The 20379-nt window shown below is 31.5% G+C and overlaps 1 protein-coding gene across 2 annotated transcripts in view; it reads right to left on the bottom strand.

The window, feature by feature from the left end:
* LOC140445072 (uncharacterized) overlaps window positions 1–19697 on the bottom strand; it is a 49728-nt gene extending 30031 nt beyond the window's left edge. Inside the window, exons 1-2 of one of the 2 annotated variants that reach the window (XM_072536865.1) lie at window positions 3792–4053; window positions 3545–3735 (exon numbers count right to left, since the gene is read on the bottom strand). In XM_072536865.1, the coding sequence (XP_072392966.1) occupies window positions 3545–3735; window positions 3792–3892 (292 nt within the window). In that variant the 5' untranslated portion in view covers window positions 3893–4053. Of the gene's footprint in view, window positions 1–3544; window positions 3736–3791; window positions 4054–19277 lie in introns of those variants that run through there. The other variant, XM_072536866.1, reaches the window with a different exon arrangement.
* Window positions 19698–20379: the final 682 nt, after the last annotated feature.

The following is a 20379-nucleotide window of genomic DNA, read 5'->3' as shown; positions in this document are numbered from 1 at the left end:
CGAGGCGAGAATAGAGCTGGACTATTCCAGATAATTCTAGTACATCATAACTTGTATATATAAACTGCGCTGATATTAATTTAGTTTAGTTGATAAGATATTATCGTACTGTAAACTTATAACATAACATAACATAACAATATCTTTATTTTTAGTTAATAATATACATTCCGTGAACATAAAATTATTAAAAAAAAAACAGTGTCATAAATAAATATATTTATATAAATTTATTGGTAAAACTCTACAGTTGGTGTTACGGTGTGAAGTAAAATATTTATTTAGTTCGGTAGTGATCTGTGTAAGAAAGAACATTTATGACCAAATATGCGGCTTGCAGAACTATCAGTAACACAGTTACGCGAACAACTAGAAGAACGGGATGAAGACTGCAGCGGGTCCAAGGAGGTCCCTCAAGAACGACTGAAGAATCTTCTCAACGAAAATGGAGATAACCCGGATACATTCCATTTTCAATCAACAGAAGAAGCAGTTTTAACAAAGATCGAAGAAACTTCTAGAAAGAATGATGAGAAATTTGAAAATGTTTCTCAAATGATCGAAGACGCTTCTAGAAAGGATGATGAGAAATTTGAAGAAGTTTCTAGAACATTCAATAAGGTAGAACAGAAAATCAAAATATATTCTACTATTGTATATTCTGCAAGAAACTTAGTATTAATTTATTTACAGAGATTTAATTTATTTAAAAAGAATTAGTAGTAAGGAAAATACATACCAAAAACCAGGCTGAAGTTTGAAAGACCAGACTTAAAAACTTTTAAAAATATAACTTCAAAAAATAGTATTGAACTAGAACAATGAGAGCAATTTTTTGGAAACAAAATATATCCCATGAAGCTTATTGTTAATGTCACATTTTATGATGCCAATTCACGTTTAGATTCATGAAATGTACAAAGCAATGTTCGCGCCAAACCCCGCGGTAATTTCCAGGTAACCCCCACGCCAACCTCAACCCAAACCACGTCACCATCGACGGTATTAATGAACCATAGGCTGGTTCTACGGAATCTATGGAATTCCCTATCTCAAACATATGGTCATCGCAATATATAACTTCAGGAAAAATTTCAATCTATAGTAAAAATCATGAACTCAGTTTTACTAGTGTTGAATAATAATTTATTACTGTTATTTACATGTTCTTGTATTTCATTTTTGTATATACTAATTTCCTTAACATTCGAAAATGACACTATAATATTTATGTCATCAGCATATATTACCAGGAGAACATGGTTTGAGTGACCTAGGCTGTTGGGTAAGTTGTTGATAAAAACAAAAAAGAGAAATGGATATTTGTGACATAAAATTGAACATGGATTTGGTAAAGAAGTCTCCACAACACTGGGCACCATTTTGCGTAACTTAAAAATATCTTAGAAGGAATGTGCAGTATTTGAATCTGAATTAAACAAATATAACTAGGTTTGAAGTCGTCCACAATGCTACTGGCAGCTGTGTGTCTATAATACACAACAGCGAGCATTGGGAAGTAGATCAAATTACTTACATGTATTCATTATAATTAAACAGTTTATTTAAAACAAAATCAGAAATCAAGTAAATTAAAGAATCATACTAACTGAAAAGGAAGCAGACAGAAAAAAACAAACTAAATAAAAAGCAAGTAAAATATCTATCTTTTCAATAGCTTATAGACAAGGAAAATTCCTATAAAATCCCTATAAAAACTATAGATAAGGATCCTAGATGTTGAAGAATTTGTTTATAGAAAAAAATGTAACCTTTTCCTAAACCATTATATAACAAGGAAAAGAAACAAGTATTACTTTATCAGAATCTTTTAGAAAACTTGCTAGAATTAAGTTAGTTAACATGGTTAAAATAATTTAATGCCAGTCTGAGTGTACTGTTTTTTATCAAATATTTTGTTATACCAGTTACATACACACCCACACACAAGATCTAATTTTGGAGTAACTTTTTAATAAATTCATAAGGAATTCTGTCTTTATCAGGAGCTTTGCAGATTTTGCAGCCCTCAATTGAAGATATATTCATACCTTCTATTCTATATGTCATAGATTCAAAATCAAATAGCATTGAAGCTACTGAAGGAAGGAGGAGACACTTTACTAAAAACAATACATAACCTGATAATAAAGATATGGTTGAATAAACAGTGACTAGCATAGTGGAATAGGTGTGTTATTGGTCCATTACATACATACATTACATAAAAAACAAGACCAGTCAGAATGTGGAAACTACAGTGGAATAATGCTGTTGAATGCATATTCAATATAATTTATGAAAGGCTTAGACCATAAGCTGACAAAATAGTTGGCAAATACCAATGTGGCTTCTGCAGACAAAAGTCAACAATAGATCAGATATTTGTTTCACAACAGATCCTCGAAAAACAAGTGAATATAACATCAACACACATCATCTATTTATGGATTTTAAAAGAGCATATCAAAATAGAAATCAAACACAACTAATAGTATTGAAAAAAGAAACTCTAAAAGTAGAAAGTCAAATCCAGATACAAAATGAATCAATGAAAACAATAAAGGTCTAAAAGGAATCAGGGAGATGCTCTATCATGCATCTTGTTCAACATGATACAAGAGAAATAATAGAGGTATTCAATCAAATACAATGAACTAAACAAGATAATGGCCTTAAAATCAATAAGGCCAAAACAAAATATAAGCATGAAAGTAAAAAATGCAGAAATAAGACCGCTACCAAATCTAAAAACAAGAGTGGTAAAAAAACTTTACATACTTAGGATCAATAGGTATGTTTGATAATGATGTTGCAGAAAAAATGAAGAGGCGAATATTCATTGCAAATAAATGTTACCATGGCTTAATTAGGCAACTAAGATCTAATAAAGTCACAAGAAAAACAAAATGCCAAATATACAAAGCCTTAATAAGACTGATATTCACAAATGGTTCAGAAACCTGGACACTCTCTAAAAGTGAGGGAAGATTATTAGATACCTTTGAACCAAAAATCTTGTGATATATATAGAAGGGCACAAAAAAATGGAAAGGAAATTTGGCTGACGATACAACTTTGAACTATACAAAATATACCGGGATCTGACAATCATAACATTCTTTAAAATAGAGTTTTGAGTTTTGGCAGAAAGGCTCTCTCTCTCTCTCTATGGCTGTATTATCCCTCTACAATGGCTGCGATGGATGGGGCACGTGGAAAGGATGGAAGAAGGCAAAATACCAAACAAAATAAGCAAAGAAGTACCAGTAGAAAAAATTACCACAGGAAGACTGAAGCTGAGATAGATAAAGCAAATAGAAAATTATATAAAAATATTAAAAATAAAAAATTGGAAAAAAAGCATCAAAGCAGATCAGAATGGGGAACAATCTTAGAACAGGCAAAGGCCCAAAAAACCAGTTGTCAAGCCAGTTATAATGCTGATATATTTCCATGAGGTACTTGCAACTGGTTGTAAGTTCTCATCAGATGTGCCTAGAAAGGAGAACATATTTGACATCATTAAAAAGAAAGAACATACCTTGAAGTGAATTGTTTAATCTCACAGGGCGAATACATGGTTTTGCTTTTTTTTTCAACCTGCTTTTTAGCATTCCTGCAAAGGCCTGCTCCTCAAAATGTAAACTGCATATTCTAAAGTGATCATAACAATATTGTGCACTGTACATGGCAAGTTTTTCACATTGGATAATTTCCTTCCATTCTACAAAACTAAAAAGACAACACGAATGAGGTCAATGATATTAAATATAGAATTCAGTTCCTACCGATTTTCATCCTTGGGAAACCGAAAGAAACTCAAGTTCAAGTTGTAATGGTCCCTGGAATTTTTTCCACATACACTACAATAATAAACGCTTGACATCATAATGTGTGGTTCAAAAAACAACCACTGAAGAAATACCACAGTAATAATGCTTATTAATTACGAAATAAACTTATAAACTAACTATAACCATCAATAAACTAACGCAAATGTATAATATAATGAATAACTGAAATTTTAATTTATAAAGTTTTAAGGTTATGTTTGGGATAAAATCCAAATGACGTATAATACGTCATTAATAAAATCGCTGTCATCAATCAATGGAAAGACACTTGTCTTGTCGGATTAATTATTTGAACACATTATGAAGTCAAGTCATTGGTAATATTTTTCAAACTCTAGAAGTGTGTACAGTAGGAATGTGAAGAATTTTACCATTTATGAAAATAAATTTCAACTTTTCGAATGACTTCGATAATAATTATTTTATTATCATTTTGGAATATTCTTTGGAACTGTTATATTATAAATCTGGCAACAGCATACGTTTCTTAGCCGCTTTACAACAATAAATTCACGAAGAAATTCATGAATTTATTCATCAATTTCTGTGTCAATAAATTCATGAATATCTTGGACGTAAACGTTTCTTTGACTTCAAATTCAAATAAATTTTTACATCGTCATTATTTCAGTAGTACCAATGGTTTTATTATTGGATGTTATTTATTGTTTGTTTGAAGTTTGAATAAAGATATATTTGGAAATATAATCTGAAAAGGATAATATTGTTTTCAGAAAATAGTGATTAAGATTGTACAAAAAATTATGCTCAATTTGGTAAAGAGTAAGAGCTTGAACAAAAGGTAAAATTAGTGGAAATTACATGTAATTAACGGAAACTTGATTTTTAGACACCGAAGATAATTTCAAATAACTTAAAATTCATTTTGACTTTTAGAATGATGAAAGCATTTATTTAAATACAATACCTGCCTGCACCAAGTCGAAGTAAAGAAAAAAAAGAAAGGTACAATACTTTTTATAATCTGTTAACCACTTCTCATATTATATTTTAACTCTCTGTTCGTCGGGTGTGGTCTGTGAGTCTACGACAAAATAAAAATTTTGGATAATTCTCTCATTTTATTTTTTTAAATTTCTACCTTTTCAGTACCTTCCTAGAAACTAAATACCATTCGTTTTTTTTTTTATACAAAACTGTTTTTATTTCTAAATAGCTGCTGCATGGCCGTTTGTCCTGACAGACCCCACCCGATCAAATGTATAACAATATTTGCACTGCTTCTTAGTTGTATTTTTCTTGCAATCTTATTTCACTTGGCCAGAAATAACGCAAATTAAAAATAGGCAGGTATATTCTTCAGTTTTTGCATTTAGCAAAGATATGACTGCCGTATCATATATACAGATGAAAGGAACAAATGTGATTGCTGTTTCCACTGTGCACAGAGATGATCGTATTGATGAAGATACTGGTGATCAGAAAAAAACCAGAAATAATTACTGTTTATAATTCCACAAAGAGTGGAGTAGATGTTGTAGACAGAATGATCACATCATATAATGTTTCCAGAAATACGAAACGTTGGCTAATGGTAGTAGTTTATAGTCTCCTTAATCTCGCAGCAATTAATGCATTTGTAATTTACAAAGGCAACAAACCAGATGGAGAATTTTCCAAAACGCGAAGATTATTCCAAAAAAACCTAGGTATGGAATTGGTACAGGAGAGTATATGACGAAGAGCAGTTGACACGCATTTGACAAAAGCTGTGCGTGCTTCGGCTTTGAGACTCTCAGGCATTGAGGTCGACGTTGTACCAGAGCCCCAGTCAGGTAAGAGAGGAAATTGTAAATATTGCAAAAGACGCAAAACTCGCTTTTTTGCAAGATTTGCAAATCCTGGCTATGTACGGACCACATAATGGCATGCTGCAAAGATAGTTTAGAAAATTTGACCACTGTAGTTTGTCTCCACAATTTAATTTTTTAGTTTATATGTTTTTGTAGTACTTTGTTTCTAATTAAAGTTTTAAATGTTTTTTTTTGTTTTTTTTTTCATTATTTAGTCGCTGTTCACAAATTTGAAAAAATATGCGTTGAAATTGTAAACATTTTTAAAATTTACGTAATACAACTTAAAAAATTTAGGAATTGTTTCTGTAATAAACATATAGTAAATGATTTGTTTAAAACATGTTGATGCGAAATTAGCAATAAAATGTATGCTGTTGTTCGGGAGGCGGTATTTCATTTTGGTCCTCACAGACCACACCCGACCGAAAGTGTTTCAGAATGGTCACCCGATGAACGGAGGGTTAAGAAATACTTGTAAAAAATCATATTTACACATTTTATCGTAGTTTATGGAATCCTACATTTTTAAAGAAAAATAGTCAATTTAGGAAGGAAACTATGAATAATAAAGTAGTGAGCATCGATATACTGTACTATATATCGATGGTATATAGTACAGTATTGGTACAGTGAGCCTATTTGGAGAAAGAACAAAATTAGTAGCAGGCCAAATGCTCCATGTAGAGCCATAGTAAAAGAGGAGAAAAGAGCACAATCGAAACATGTCAGAGAAATGGAACTGGCAGAAATATGCATTGAAAAGAAATAGATTTATTAGATTTAAAAATTAAATTGTGCAAAGAAAAATTTATATGTATATTAATGATCCTTCTGAGGTTTTCCCATAACACAAAAATATTTTATAGGGCTCTCAAACATCTTCAACTTAACACATTGCCTGCCACGTCACCCAAAACTGACTAACAGAATTTTTTTGCTGTAGGCCATGTTGGTCATATATGAGTGACAATGTTGTTTCACTGGGGGCCACGGGCATTTTCTAATAAAGTTCGTGGGAGGCCACAGCAAAAAAAGGAGATATAGGGAAAGGTTTTTATGTCTAGATTATCATGTTTTCAGCAAAAAATTATTGCATGACAAAAAACATTAGTTTTGCTTATTTAAAATCGTCACCCAATTGTGAATGACGTGGCCTGCCCGAAAACTTATTTTGGTAGAGGCAATGTAAAGAAAAAGAAGATGCAAATACGAAGGTTCAGAGAACCACTGGTTGGTTCAGCAAATGTTAGACATAGAACCAAGAGAAAACCTATAAAAAAAAAAACAAGACATGCATTGACCAAAGACAAAAAAATTCGTCGTATTTGCAAGACTTGTTACAGACATTTGATTGGTTCTCTAGGAAGATCGGAAGCTAGAAAGAAAGTGAAAAAAGTAATGACTTATTGCTGTGGTTGTTCTGATCAACTTATATGTGCATTGACTGCTTTAAAAATATTCATACATAATAAATTTATATTTTCCTGTTTTTGTTTCACTTTTGTATGGCAAAAATAAAAACTGTTTTTTTCTTTTAATTTTTCATTATGTTTTCTTGGAGCGCCACCAATGTTTTAATTAAGTATCACTGGACGCCACAACAACAAAATTGCATATAAAAATCCATATACCCTCACGTAATTTTGAGTGATAGAAGGGTATTCAAAAGCTATCGTGTCAGTCATATATGACTGACATGGCCCCACCGTAAAAATTTCCGTCAGTCCTATCTGTCTGACATGGCCTCCAAGAATTGAACAACTTTTTTGGTGTGGCGCCCCATGAAACTTTTTGAGAAAGGCGTGTGGCAGGCAATGTGCTAAGGAAGTTCAATAATGTCTTTATTTAGCAATTCATCTTTAAAATTGTCTCCATTTTGATTTTTCAGTTGAATCATTTCAACTGTACAGCCATCTCCATTGGCTAAAATGGGAAACTTTCTTTCCATTCTGTTACATATCTGGAATTCATTATACAAATTTTCAGGATGTCTTGGTGAATTTTTTGAGTGAACTTGATCTGAATGTGAATTTAAATTCTTATAAATAATATAGAATTATCCATACCTGGTTAAAAAAAAAAAAAATAGACGAGTGGACTAGATCTAAAGTAAATCTAAAAATCCTATCAATAATATAGAATTATCCATACCTGGTTCAAAGAAAAATATATATCCAGGGAGTATCACAAAATTATCAGAATTTAAAATCAATCTTTGATGCATTTAGAGCATTTATTTTAAATTTTGAGAATGTCATGATACACCCTTGATATGATTTGGATACTTAATGATTTATAACTGTCTTTTTTTTTTTCAAGTTGCTGTTTTTGAGAATCATGACCGGAATCTCACAACCTAGGTACTATATCCATACTTTTCATTTTGCAATCTTATAATACTTGACAATTCAAAGAAAATCAATCCTTTCTATTTCAGAAGTCTTCTTTAATCAATAGCATCCATATCTCTTGGAAAACGTTGATTTAAATCTAATGATTTAAGTAAAAAAAGATGTAAGAAAGGGAAAAGTAAACAAATTTTTTAATAAAACTACAGTTTTCTGCCTCGAAATTGTAACTCCAGTCGTCAGAGACAAAAATGCCACTGAACCTCTAAAAATCATACGAACAAGCTAAATTTTGCTAAGCGTATTAATTTTTGGACCTAAAAAAACATTCAAAAAAGTTTATCACTTTTACCCCCGGGCTTCCCCCTAAAGCCCTCTCAAATGGGGGTAAAAACTCAAAAAAATCGATTTACCAAGAATCTGTACACCGTTGAAAAAGATGTTTCAAATAAAAAATGTAGCTGAGATAATTTTAAACAAAAATGTTAATAAGCATTTTTTATGTAGAATGAACCGTTCTCTAAGAAACAACGCTTGAAGCGACCGTCGATTTTGCATGTAGTTACGCGCACGAAATCAATGTTGAATAAAATTTGTATCAGCTCGACGGTAAAAATTCGATATCTTTTGAATCAAGTGACCTATCAACAAAAATCAAGATGCGTTTTAAAGGTAAAGAGTTTAGCTTTCGTATGCAGTTTTTGTATTTTGGCGCAAATGAACTCAGATTTTATACAGGTGTTAAATAAAAACCGTGGCGCGATTTTTGTCATTTTGTATGATTTTCACGAGATCAATACAGTCTATCCCTATCATTGACTAGCCACTATAAAGTTTCGATTACTAGAGCCTAATGACCTATAGTATGCAAGTTTAGTTTTAACTTTTGGAAACAAATATGAGGCATTTTAAGTATGCTTAGAAAACGCTGTATTTAAACTCGCACACAACAAACGATCTAAAACATTTTAAACTTTTTTTTTTCAATTACACTAGTACGTTTTTCAAAAGAACAAAACTTTTGCAATAAACTACACCCAAAACCGTCTTCTTAAATGCATTTCCTGTGACGTGTGATCGTTTGTAATGTAAAACATTAAATTCTGCGTTTTTTATTCATATTTCAAATGCCTCATATTTGTTACCACAACTCAAAATTTAAATTTGATGTCTTTGGTTTTAAAGATTGGTCTCTAAAAATGGAAATTTTACTACAACTGGTCAATGAAAGTGATCAATTTTATTGATCTCACATGAATCTTAAAAAATGGCAAAAATCGCGCCACGTTTATTTATTTAAGACCTGTATAAAATCTGAGTTTATTTGCGGCAAAATACAAAAACTGCATACGAAAGATAAACTCTTTACCCTTAAGACGGATCTTGATTTTTGTCGATACAACACTTGAATCAAAAGTTATCGAATTTTTACCGTCGAGCTGATACAAATTTTATTGAACATTGATTTCGCGCGCGTATTACATGTCAAAAATTATTCAATATGGTGGCTGTGGGCAAACAATGGGTTGCCATTGACTTGTAAAGTTGGTGTTTTAAGTACATTTGCAGTGGCGAAGCTTGATGAAAAATTTTGGGTAGACAATTTTAAAGGAGTAATCTTTATTTCAGGAGTGAGAAAATAAAACAGAATATTTTTTAAATATTTTATTTTCATAAACAAGTCAACACATTTTTTAAAACAAAAAATAAACTTCCGCAATACATAGTTCAACTCCTATAACAACTACATGGAAAAAAGTCAACATAATGTCTAGATCAAAACCCCATAAATGAATCAACTTTCTACCTCAAATAACACTATTTTTAAAAGCCCAGAAGAAATATCCAATATACTAGCATCTACTTATGAATATAACTCAACTAACTTAAATTATACTTCCAATTTCTTAAATATCAAAATAAAAGAAGAAAAAAATCCTATAGAATATTACGATCAAAACAATAACGATCTAAATATACCAATAACAAAGGAAGACTTAGAAAATGTATTTCAAAACTGTAAGAACACTTGTCCTGGCAAGTGTCCGAACACCCGACAATATACCGTTTATATTTCTTAAAAATTTAGGCCCTCAATCTAAAGAACATCTAGTCAAAATCTACAATATAATCCTATCCAGAAACGTGTTTCCTAAATCATGGAAAAATTCAATCATAATACCTATTCTAAAACCAACTAAACCAAAATCAGATCCAAAAACATATCAACCGATATCACTCACATGTAGCATAGGTCAAATATTAGAAAAGATAATAAACAATAGGCTTATGTGGTATTTAGAATCAAACAACTTAATTATTCCAGAACGATGTGGTTTCCGAAAAGATCGCTCAACCTTGTTGACTTAGAATCGGAAATCCATGAAGCATTTGCAATAAAACAGCACTGTGTTGGAATATTTTTTGATATGAGCAAAGCATTTGGAAATATTCAATCATTAAAACACTCAGCAACTGGTTAATAAGGGGTAGCATATTAAAATACATTTCAACTTTTCTTAGAATGAATGAAAATAATCATCTATTCGAACTTTTCCCAACAAATGAAACATTTCATGTGATGAAATATGTTTTTTTGAGGTAGCGTGTTTGCTAGCTTTGTCCACAAAATTTTTTATAGTATCTATTCCACTTCTAGGGCAACACGGTAACCAAAACGTAAACAAATATTTTATTTGTCGTCTGCAATAAACTCAATTTCTGAGAGTTGTAACGGGAAATAAATTATTGAAAATATCCAGTGAACAATATAAGACATTAAGTGAAGGAGAGTGCTAAGAAAAAACTTTAAAATCGGTGAAATTACATCCGAAAACACCAAGGCCCTATAAAAAGTAAGATCGCTGTAATTGATAAGCCTAATTAACATCAAAGCATAGAAACGAAACTCTGACCTTTGAAATTGCGACGTTGCCGTTGTGAGTAGACTTTCGGGGTAGACACAGAAAAATAACAACGGTTAATAAACATAAAATAAATACGGTAAACGCTGTCTTCTCTGAACTGTTGAGGTGGAAGACAGTGTTTGGCGCCGGAAAATGGAAAAATATATGAAAAATTTAGACAGTGATGATACACTTTCAGAAGGAGGGGCAAAAAGGAAGGACAGATATAAAGACAGTGAGGAAGAAGATAACATTTTCAGAAAGAGCAAGAAGTTTTCGAGAACACCAACAAAAACTCCAGAGAAAAAAAATGAGGCAACAAAAATTGATCAATTACTAATAATGGTGAGCCACCTCACCGATGATATTAAGGAAATAAAAAGAAATCAACAAGAATGCAAGGAAACGATAGAAAAGCTCATAATGGAAAACAGAGAGCTGAGAAAAGAAAATTCAGAACTAAAACAAGAAAATATAGAGATCAAGGAGGAACTCAGAGAAATAACAAAAAACATGGAAGTTATGGAAAAACACCGACGAATAAATAACATAGTTATGTACGGCCTAAAGATAGACACATATGAGCAAGCAAGGTTAAAAGGAACAATCAATAATTTCATCAAACAACATATAGGAGTAGAGGTTAAAATAAGGAATGCTCACAAGTTAGGCGAAAAAACATGCCTAATTGAATTGGAAAACCAGGAAGAAAAAAGAAAAATAATGGAAAAAAAGCACAAGTTAAAAGAAATTAAAGAGTACAAAATATATATCAACGAAGATGCAACCACAAAAGAACGAGAAATACAGAAAACAATTAGAAACATTGCTCAAGAAGAAAGAAATAAAGGAAATGAAGTCAAGATTGGAGTAAAAAAAATATGGGTGAATAACAGCGAATGGAAGTGGAATGACAAAGAAGGCGCAATATGTAAAAAAACATCAAAAAACTAGCAACTAAATGTACTAATGGAATAAAGTTGACGAAACAAGCACAGAACAAGGTTAGCGATAATACGAAAAAAGGAAAAAAGAGGAAAAAAATGATAACGGGACCAAAACACAAAAAAACATTACGAAAAGAACACTTACTTTTGGGAACATGGAATGTAAGAGGCACATATGGAGAAGGCAAACTTAAACACTTAGCGAGAGAAATCGAAAAGTTCCATTTTGACATAGTAGCTTTACAGGAGACGAAACAACTGGGAAATGATATATTAGAAATAGAAGATACAATGTTTTTTAACAGCGGTGGAAAGAATCGAACGTTAGGCACAGGTTTTATGATAAGAAAAGAGCTAAAAGAAGCACTAGTAGAGTTTAAACCAGTATCAGACCGCATATGTAGTATCAGGTTCAAGGGAAAATACCAAAAAATCACCCTCATAAATATTCACGCGCCTTCAGAAGAAAAAGATAATGATGTCAAAGAATGTTTCTACAATGAATTAAACAGAACAATCGAAAATATACCCAGATATGATATGAAAATTATTCTAGGCGACGCAAATGCCAAAATAGGGAAGGAAGAAGTATTTAGACCGACAATAGGAAAATATAGTAAACACAATGAAACTAATGAGAACGGACAATTCCTGATAGATTTCGCAAGAGAAAAAAATATGATCATAATGAGCACATATTTCGAACGAAAAGAAATACACAAGGAAACTTGGATATCGCCAGATAGAAAGACTAAAAACCAAATAGACCACGTGCTCATCGAAAAAGAAGAACAGCAAAACAAAATAAAAAAAAAATGTATACATAACCCAATTCGATTAGCAACAAAGAAAGAGCAAGACATGTACGAGGAAACAATGGAAAGAGAACTAAAAAAGATACAAATAGAAGAGCAAACTGAGAACAAATGGGAAAACATAAAGCAAATAATGAACAAAGCAGCAAAAGAATGTAACAAACAAGAGAATAAAAAGAGGAAAGACTGGTTCGACATAGAGTGCCAAAAAGAAATAGAAATAAGAAAATCATTAAGGATTGAAATGATCACGAAAGAAACAACAGAGACAAAGAATAGATATAGGGAGCAAAGACAAAAAGTAAAGAGAGTGCTGAGAGAAAAGAAGAGAAAACACATAGAAAATAAGCTAAAAGAAATAGAAGAGAATTACAGAAATAAAAAAATAAAAAACCTATATCAAGGTGCTAGAAATGAAAAAAAAGGTTTCCAACAAAAACCCATATTCGTCAAAAACAAAGCAGGAAATAATATAAGCGGGGAAACAGAAATTGCCGAAAGATGGAAAGAGTATTTTGATGAATTACTAAATGGCAATAATAAGTCAAACCAAAGAGAATACGTGGAAACAGAAGCAAGAATCGAACACTTAGAAGACATAGAAGATAATTCACCCAGCAAAGAACAAATCGAGGAAATCATAAAAAATCTGAAAAACAACAAATCCCCTGGAAGCGATAACATAACAGCAGAGATGATGAAATATGGTGGAAAACTGCTAAATAATTGGATATACAAGATCATAAAGGAGATATGGATAAAAGAACGAATACCCGAAGATTGGAAGGAAGCCATTATTTGCCCATTACACAAAAAAGGAGACAAAACAGAATGCAGTAATTACAGAGGAGTAGCGTTACTAAATACCGTATATAAAATCCTATCAAAATCCATAAAAGATAAGCTAGAAAAAGAAGTTGAAAATATAATAGGCGAATACCAATGCGGATTTAGACGAGGGAGAAGCACAACGGACCAAGTATTCATAATCAGAGAATTACAAGCAGAAAGCTATGAACACAACTTACCAACGATAGCGCTATTCATCGACTTCCAGCAAGCATACGATAGAATAAAAAGGAAGGAATTAAAAGAGACCCTTGAGGAACTGGGAGTTAGCAGAAAGTTGCGTAACATGATACATCTTACTTTAGAGAATACAGAAAACAGAGTCAAAGTAAACAATCATGTATCGGACAAATTTATAGTAAACGAAGGATTAAGGCAGGGCGATCCTTTGTCATCATTACTCTTCAATTTATGCCTAGAAAAAATAATGCGAGAAGCGAAAATCAATAGAGAAGGACTCCTATATCATAAAAGACACCAAGTTTTGGCATTTGCGGATGATATAGTGTTGCTGGCAAGAGGAAAAAAAGAGCTACAGGAGATAGTACAGAGAATAGTAAAAGCAGCAAAGAAAATGGGACTTTACATAAATGAAACTAAAACAAAATGTATGCAGTGGACAGATGATCAGTTCAGGGATGGACAAAAGTTTAAAGTAGAAGTAGAAGAAAGATTATCATACGAATTCGAAATGGTAGAAAGATTTACATACCTAGGTACAATAATATCACGCAAACCTAACATTAAAGAAGAAATACAAGCTAGAATAATGGCAGGCAATAGAAGTGTACATGCTCTTAGTGGAATGTTGAAAAGCAAGTTTTTATCAAGAAAGGCAAAAATACAGTTATACAAAACAACTATACAACCAATAGTAACGTACTGCAGTGAGACATGGACAATGACAAAAAATGAACAAAATTTACTGGAGATATGGGAAAGGAAAATCCTGAGGAAGATATATGGAGGAATAATAAGGGACGGTTTATGGATAAGAAGATCAAATGATGAGTTAAAGAAATTATATAATCAACCTAACATAATAGGAGTCATAAAGGCACAGAGACTAAGATGGCGAGGTCACCTAGAAAGGATGCCGAACACGAGGACTTCAAAAAGGGTAATGAACTACACTATAACTTTAAAAAAGAGAAAAGGAAGGCCAAAACATAGATGGAATCAGGAGGTAGAAAAAGATATGGAAGAAATTGGACTACAAGGCCAGAAAAGAAAAATGAATAACAAGAAGGAATGGAGAAAAATCACATATCGAGCCAGAGAAGATCTCAGTACATAAAGAAAAGCGAAAATGAAGAAAGAACAAACTTTTTAAGCCATGGGCCTCTAAGGCCTTTAGTGCTATTGTATATATATATTCCACTTCTAGTCCAAGATGAATCGTCTTCAAATAACAGACATGGAAAACAATATAATTTATTTTTAGTTTCGCTGCCGCAAAGCCATGTAAACTTCTCGTACCATTTATGATTGAAATGTCTTGTTGTTTTTCCATCTTTTTGTGATAAACTTAATTTAAGTCGTTTTTGACTACTTCTCAATTTAATTTTATCTTCTTTAAGTTAAGCGCAGAAAACAAATTCTCTTTTAAAAACACGACGGGGTCGAAATCAACTGAATCCATGATAAACTATTTAAAAAAGAAAATAGATCTATTGAACGCTTTTAAATCACCTGTCTGAGATGAGTAAAAAAAATTAAATAAGATTTCCACAAATCCTCATAGCATTCTCCAATAAATCAAATAAGTATTGTTGAAAACCCACCCGACACATATCAAGGATTTAATTTGGTCCGTTGTGCCAGACAAATCAGAAACTGTCTCTTCGGGACATAAATTTCGCCATCGTCGGTATATGTCAGACTCGGTCGGACTGTGTTTAAAAGACAAATATGGTATTGTCTTTATAGTACAGGCGCCAATTGCTAAAGATTTTTCGTCCTAGGTTTAGAATTTGTTCAGTTTAGTTTTAATTTTTCTGTAATAATAGTGCAGGCGTTTAGTACATTTGGCTAATATTAATTATTTTTAAAGACATTTCTAATGTAACACTTCCGTGCTACAATAATATTACAAGGCCAGAATCGCTCGTTGTCGAAGAGAATAGGGCGGGGTTATAGAAACTATATCGTATTTTAAATTCAAGCACAATTAGATAATATGAAATTATTATTTATTATTGGACGCCACCCCTGGTTTATCCTCGAAGGGGAAGAGCAAAAAAAAAATTAAGATTTATTGAAAGTTTACAAGAAAACTATTCTTTATTATTTCTTAGTAATGAACAAAAAGAAAACATTAAAAGTTACGTCATCCCAAAGGGATTCCAAAATATTATTTTATGTTAACATTATCATAAACAAAAAAATCTTTGTATCGTATTAAATTAAGAATTGGTTATAAAGAAAATGAATGTATATATATATTAACCCCAAATTTCGAAATTTGTTTACATTGAAAATAATATAGTTATTTATCAACTAGGAACAATGAAGAAAATAAACCTTTAAATTAAATTAGAACACTTCACTATATTTTCATTTTTTTTTGAGTTCATAATCATTTCTGTTGTCTTGAAAGTAGGTATAATAAAAATTGGTACAACCTTAATCTGCTCTGTTTCTCTTCTTATTTAATCAGTCACCAAATTGATTCAGCTACGTACTATATCAAATCACCACCATCCTAGATAAGAGGGGTTAGGGATTCCATAAAAAGATACTGCTACTGGGCCATGATCTGGAATAACTCCATAGCAATACTATCTTGCGACGAGTATTAGAAATATAATATCAGCATTATAGCCTCTCCAATAAGGGTCTAAAAAAATAAATATCTATCTGAAATATGGACAAGAAAAGGATGTATTAGCTCACCTCTGAATTGAGACCCACTTTGGAAACACGTCTTAACGGTTGGACGGTCTTAACAGAAAAGAGCGAAGCGCTATCATGGCGCCTGAATCTGGAAATTGGGCGTGAGTGACAAGTTGAAAAATATGCTCATCTACCGGATATATTTGGGAATTACAGAAGAACCCTTGAGTCGGCTACAGGTAGGTACTTGACAGATAGATGGGGCTATTAGTTTTATTAAAAAAAAAAATATAATCGAAATATATAATGAGTTTCTTTTAAATCTTTTGAAACGGTTACACTAAAAATATTCTGAGGATTTTTCTATTTGGGTAGACAATGTCTACCTTGTCTATTCTTAAGCTTCGCCCATGTACATTTGATGTTCGTAGGACAGAAATTTCGGATGGAGAATGACAGTTAAACTACTTAGTACACTAAAAATGTAATGAGGACGCCATTGAAAACAGTCATGGAAAATAGTAGTAAAACTATAGTTACACTGAGAAACAAAGCACTTATTAAAATAAGTAGATTTGCTTTGTATGAAGTGTATTTTTTTCTATGAAATTTAATATAATCTATATATCAATTCTGTACTGATGTAAGTCAAAAATATCAATTTGTTTTTTTTAACAAACAAATTAACGTACTAAAAGTATATAGTAAATAGTAAATTATTAGTATTAAAGTTAACAATAATTAAATTAAATCTGGATTAGTAATTAAGTAAGAATAAGTAATTTAGTAGTTAAAAAGCAACAATTATAGTATATCAATCTGGTAAGTAGAATACAAAAGTGCAAAATTCAGAAAAATGGCCAAAATGTATGCCATTCAATGTCATTATTTCCATTTTAGTTCAAATACATCATAATTCAGTTTAACCAACAGTATAAAATTTCATTAAAGGCCACTTTACTTAAAGAACCCTTTAAAGCTAGTTATGAAATCAATTATCATTGACAGCCACTTTAAAGTCGACTTTAACATAAAGTCTTCTTTTACTAAAGTTGACTAGCGAATCATTATAAAATTGGCCGTAACACTAACTGTTAACATATTAACAAACAAATATGTTGTTTACTTCTTACAGACCTGCCAAATTCAAACAAAATATTAAATTATAATAAAATACAATTCAATTCAAATTCAATTATTAGTAAAAGCTATTAAAAGTATATAGTAAATTCAATTATATAATATGTTTTAAAACTATTTTAAAAAAAATATATATGACAAAAAAAAAGTTTAAACAGATGATTCAATATTGTTATTAATCAGATGACTTTTAAATTTTGACAATCATTGTGAATCGAGCTTTTAATTTTTTACTTCTCATTTGTTGGATATTTTTCATGCAGTTTTTATTTAAACCTCCTTAGAATAGATATATGATAACTAGAAACGAATTGATCCAGAGTAGGGAATCAAGGTGAAGAAACGCTATTTCTTGATGCTACCTGTGATGAGATATGGTGTGATGACACCAGCTTGTGGCGCTAGTTCCATGATGCTCACTGCAGAATTTTACTATATAGAGAAAAGTAATACAATGCCAGTATAGAAGTCTCACTTTAAAAATGGTAACAATTTAATGATAAGCAGACATAAAATTTCATAAACCCACATAATAATAATGCGCTATAAAGTATTAACTTTTGTCAGCACTCTCCAAGTGCCATGCGCACCATTTTTATAAGTAATGACGAAATGTTTACCTTTACAATACATACATATTGATTTATTCTTTTGACAGCTTTCTACTTTATGATCAGCACAATTTTCACAATGTTCCTTTGATCTACACTGTGTGATCACTACACTAATGTGACAGTATCTAGTGGTTTGTGACAGTATCTTAGACATCTAAGACACTGTGTCACCGCAGTATGTAGCTAAAGAATAAAGTATATAGCTCATACCTTAAATTCTGTCATATATTTCTTTGAGGTACTTGCAACTGGTTGCAACTTCTCAACAGATGTGCCTATAAAATTACCAAAATGAGTTTGTGAAAGAACTCTCATGATTCAAATGAAAGAAAGAACATACATTTAACTGGAATGCCTAACCTCACAAGACGAATACATGGTTTTTAACCTGCTACTCAAAATGTAATCTGCATATTATTCTAAAGTTAATGTAACAATATTGAGCACTGTGCATGGTAACTTTTTTCACACACAACAATTTCCTTCCATTCTGCAAACCTAAAAAGACAATACCATTGAGGTCAATTAAATTATATAGAATTTACGTTCTTACCGATTTTCATCCTTGGGAAAGCAAATAAAAAATCCAAATTTCTATGGTGCCTGTAATTTTTTCCATACACACAACAATAAACACGTTGGACTAAATTTGTCATAATCCGTCGTTCAACATAACAAAATCACTTAGAAAACTGAAGAAATGCCATAGTAATAGGTATTAAATACGAAATAAACCAACTATAACCATCAATCAACTACCGCAAATGTATAATAAAAATAAATAACAAATATCTGCAATTTATAAGGTTATGTTTGGGAAAAATTTCACGGTTGCCAATGTCGTGATTAATTATTTGAACACATTAAAGGTGGGTACAGACATGCAACAAAACTTCGTGTCTGGTCACAGTATATTGCTTAAAAATAATTCTTTTTAAGCAATATACTGTGGTCTGGTCTTGTCTAATTTTGAATTTGAGATATGAGAGTAAGAAATAACTGACGATATGGCAACACTGTCAAAGGTTAAGTGTCAAATATATTGGGTTATGTTTATGTTATATTCATTGCCCTAACTAAATTCAATGACTTAACTAAACTAATAATAAATACTATTTAACTTTCTTTTCTATGAGGTACACTTCTTACCTGGCAATGATAAAAATAAACTGGGAATGGCCGTTCGTGTAACTCCTCTGTGTCCAACTTTCACTTTATCTTCGTCTTTAAAATGTCTAGAGCAAACACGAAAATTATTGTAAACAGCGTCTGGTGTTGAATTGTTTAAACTGTTTCTCTTAATAACCTTCAACCATTCCAAGAACATGCCCATTTCAATTTTTGGATTTGGAAAACGAAATCGACTGCTTGTGCGGTCAGTACAACGAGGAACACAACATGCTTTATTTTTTCTTGTAGTTTGTTCCATTTTAACGATGGTAAAACACTGTCTTACCTCCTATTTTTACAATTCAAAACTACAAAGACAAAACTCAATTTTTATGTATATTTATGTATGTGTACTGTGTACCAAATCCCAAATCCACATATGATTGATTATGTCAAAAGGGTTGAGTTTACCGAAAGTACAAGCTGATAATAGCCGCAAATGTCAAGCATGGAACAAAAGATTTCGGTATAGCAGTGTTGGCATGTTTTTATAATGTAGATGCTGTATGCTTCAAATATAAAAAGATAAAGCTTTAGAAAAGTATATTTTATTTTTACTATGTTATGAATTCTGCAATTTTTGATTTATATAAAACAACAATGAGTAAATATTTGTTTCTTTGTTGAATAATTGCAGTTAATTATTAGAAATTTTTATAGCAATTACCCTTTGATAGATTAGGGGATAGATTTGGCAATCGTCAAATCAGCAGTTGCCAGATTACAACACATGTTTACCGAAAGGAAAGAGACAATTATTTACTCGTCATCGCTTCATATAAATTAAAAATTGTAGAATTCATAAAATAGTATAATCAAAACGTACTTTTTGAAAGCTTTATCTCTTTATATTTGAAGCATACAACATAATATCTGCATACAACATATGCATTATAAAAACATGCCAAACCGAAATATTTTTGACATTTGCGGCTATATTAAGCTTGTACTTTCGGTAAACTCAATCCAAGAACAGTTGACTATGAAAAATGCTTAAAAGTAGGGAATTAGAAGGTTAGAGTAGGGAATTTTACACGTCAAAATTCTCTCGCTCCGCTCACGCGTTAAAATATCTCAATTG

The sequence above is a fragment of the Diabrotica undecimpunctata genome, chromosome 7 (genome assembly GCF_040954645.1).
Source record: "Diabrotica undecimpunctata isolate CICGRU chromosome 7, icDiaUnde3, whole genome shotgun sequence".
In the NCBI taxonomy this organism is placed as follows: Eukaryota; Metazoa; Arthropoda; class Insecta; order Coleoptera; family Chrysomelidae; genus Diabrotica; species Diabrotica undecimpunctata.
Note: the sequence above shows the minus strand (reverse complement) of the source record. Positions and strands in the feature narration are given on the sequence as shown.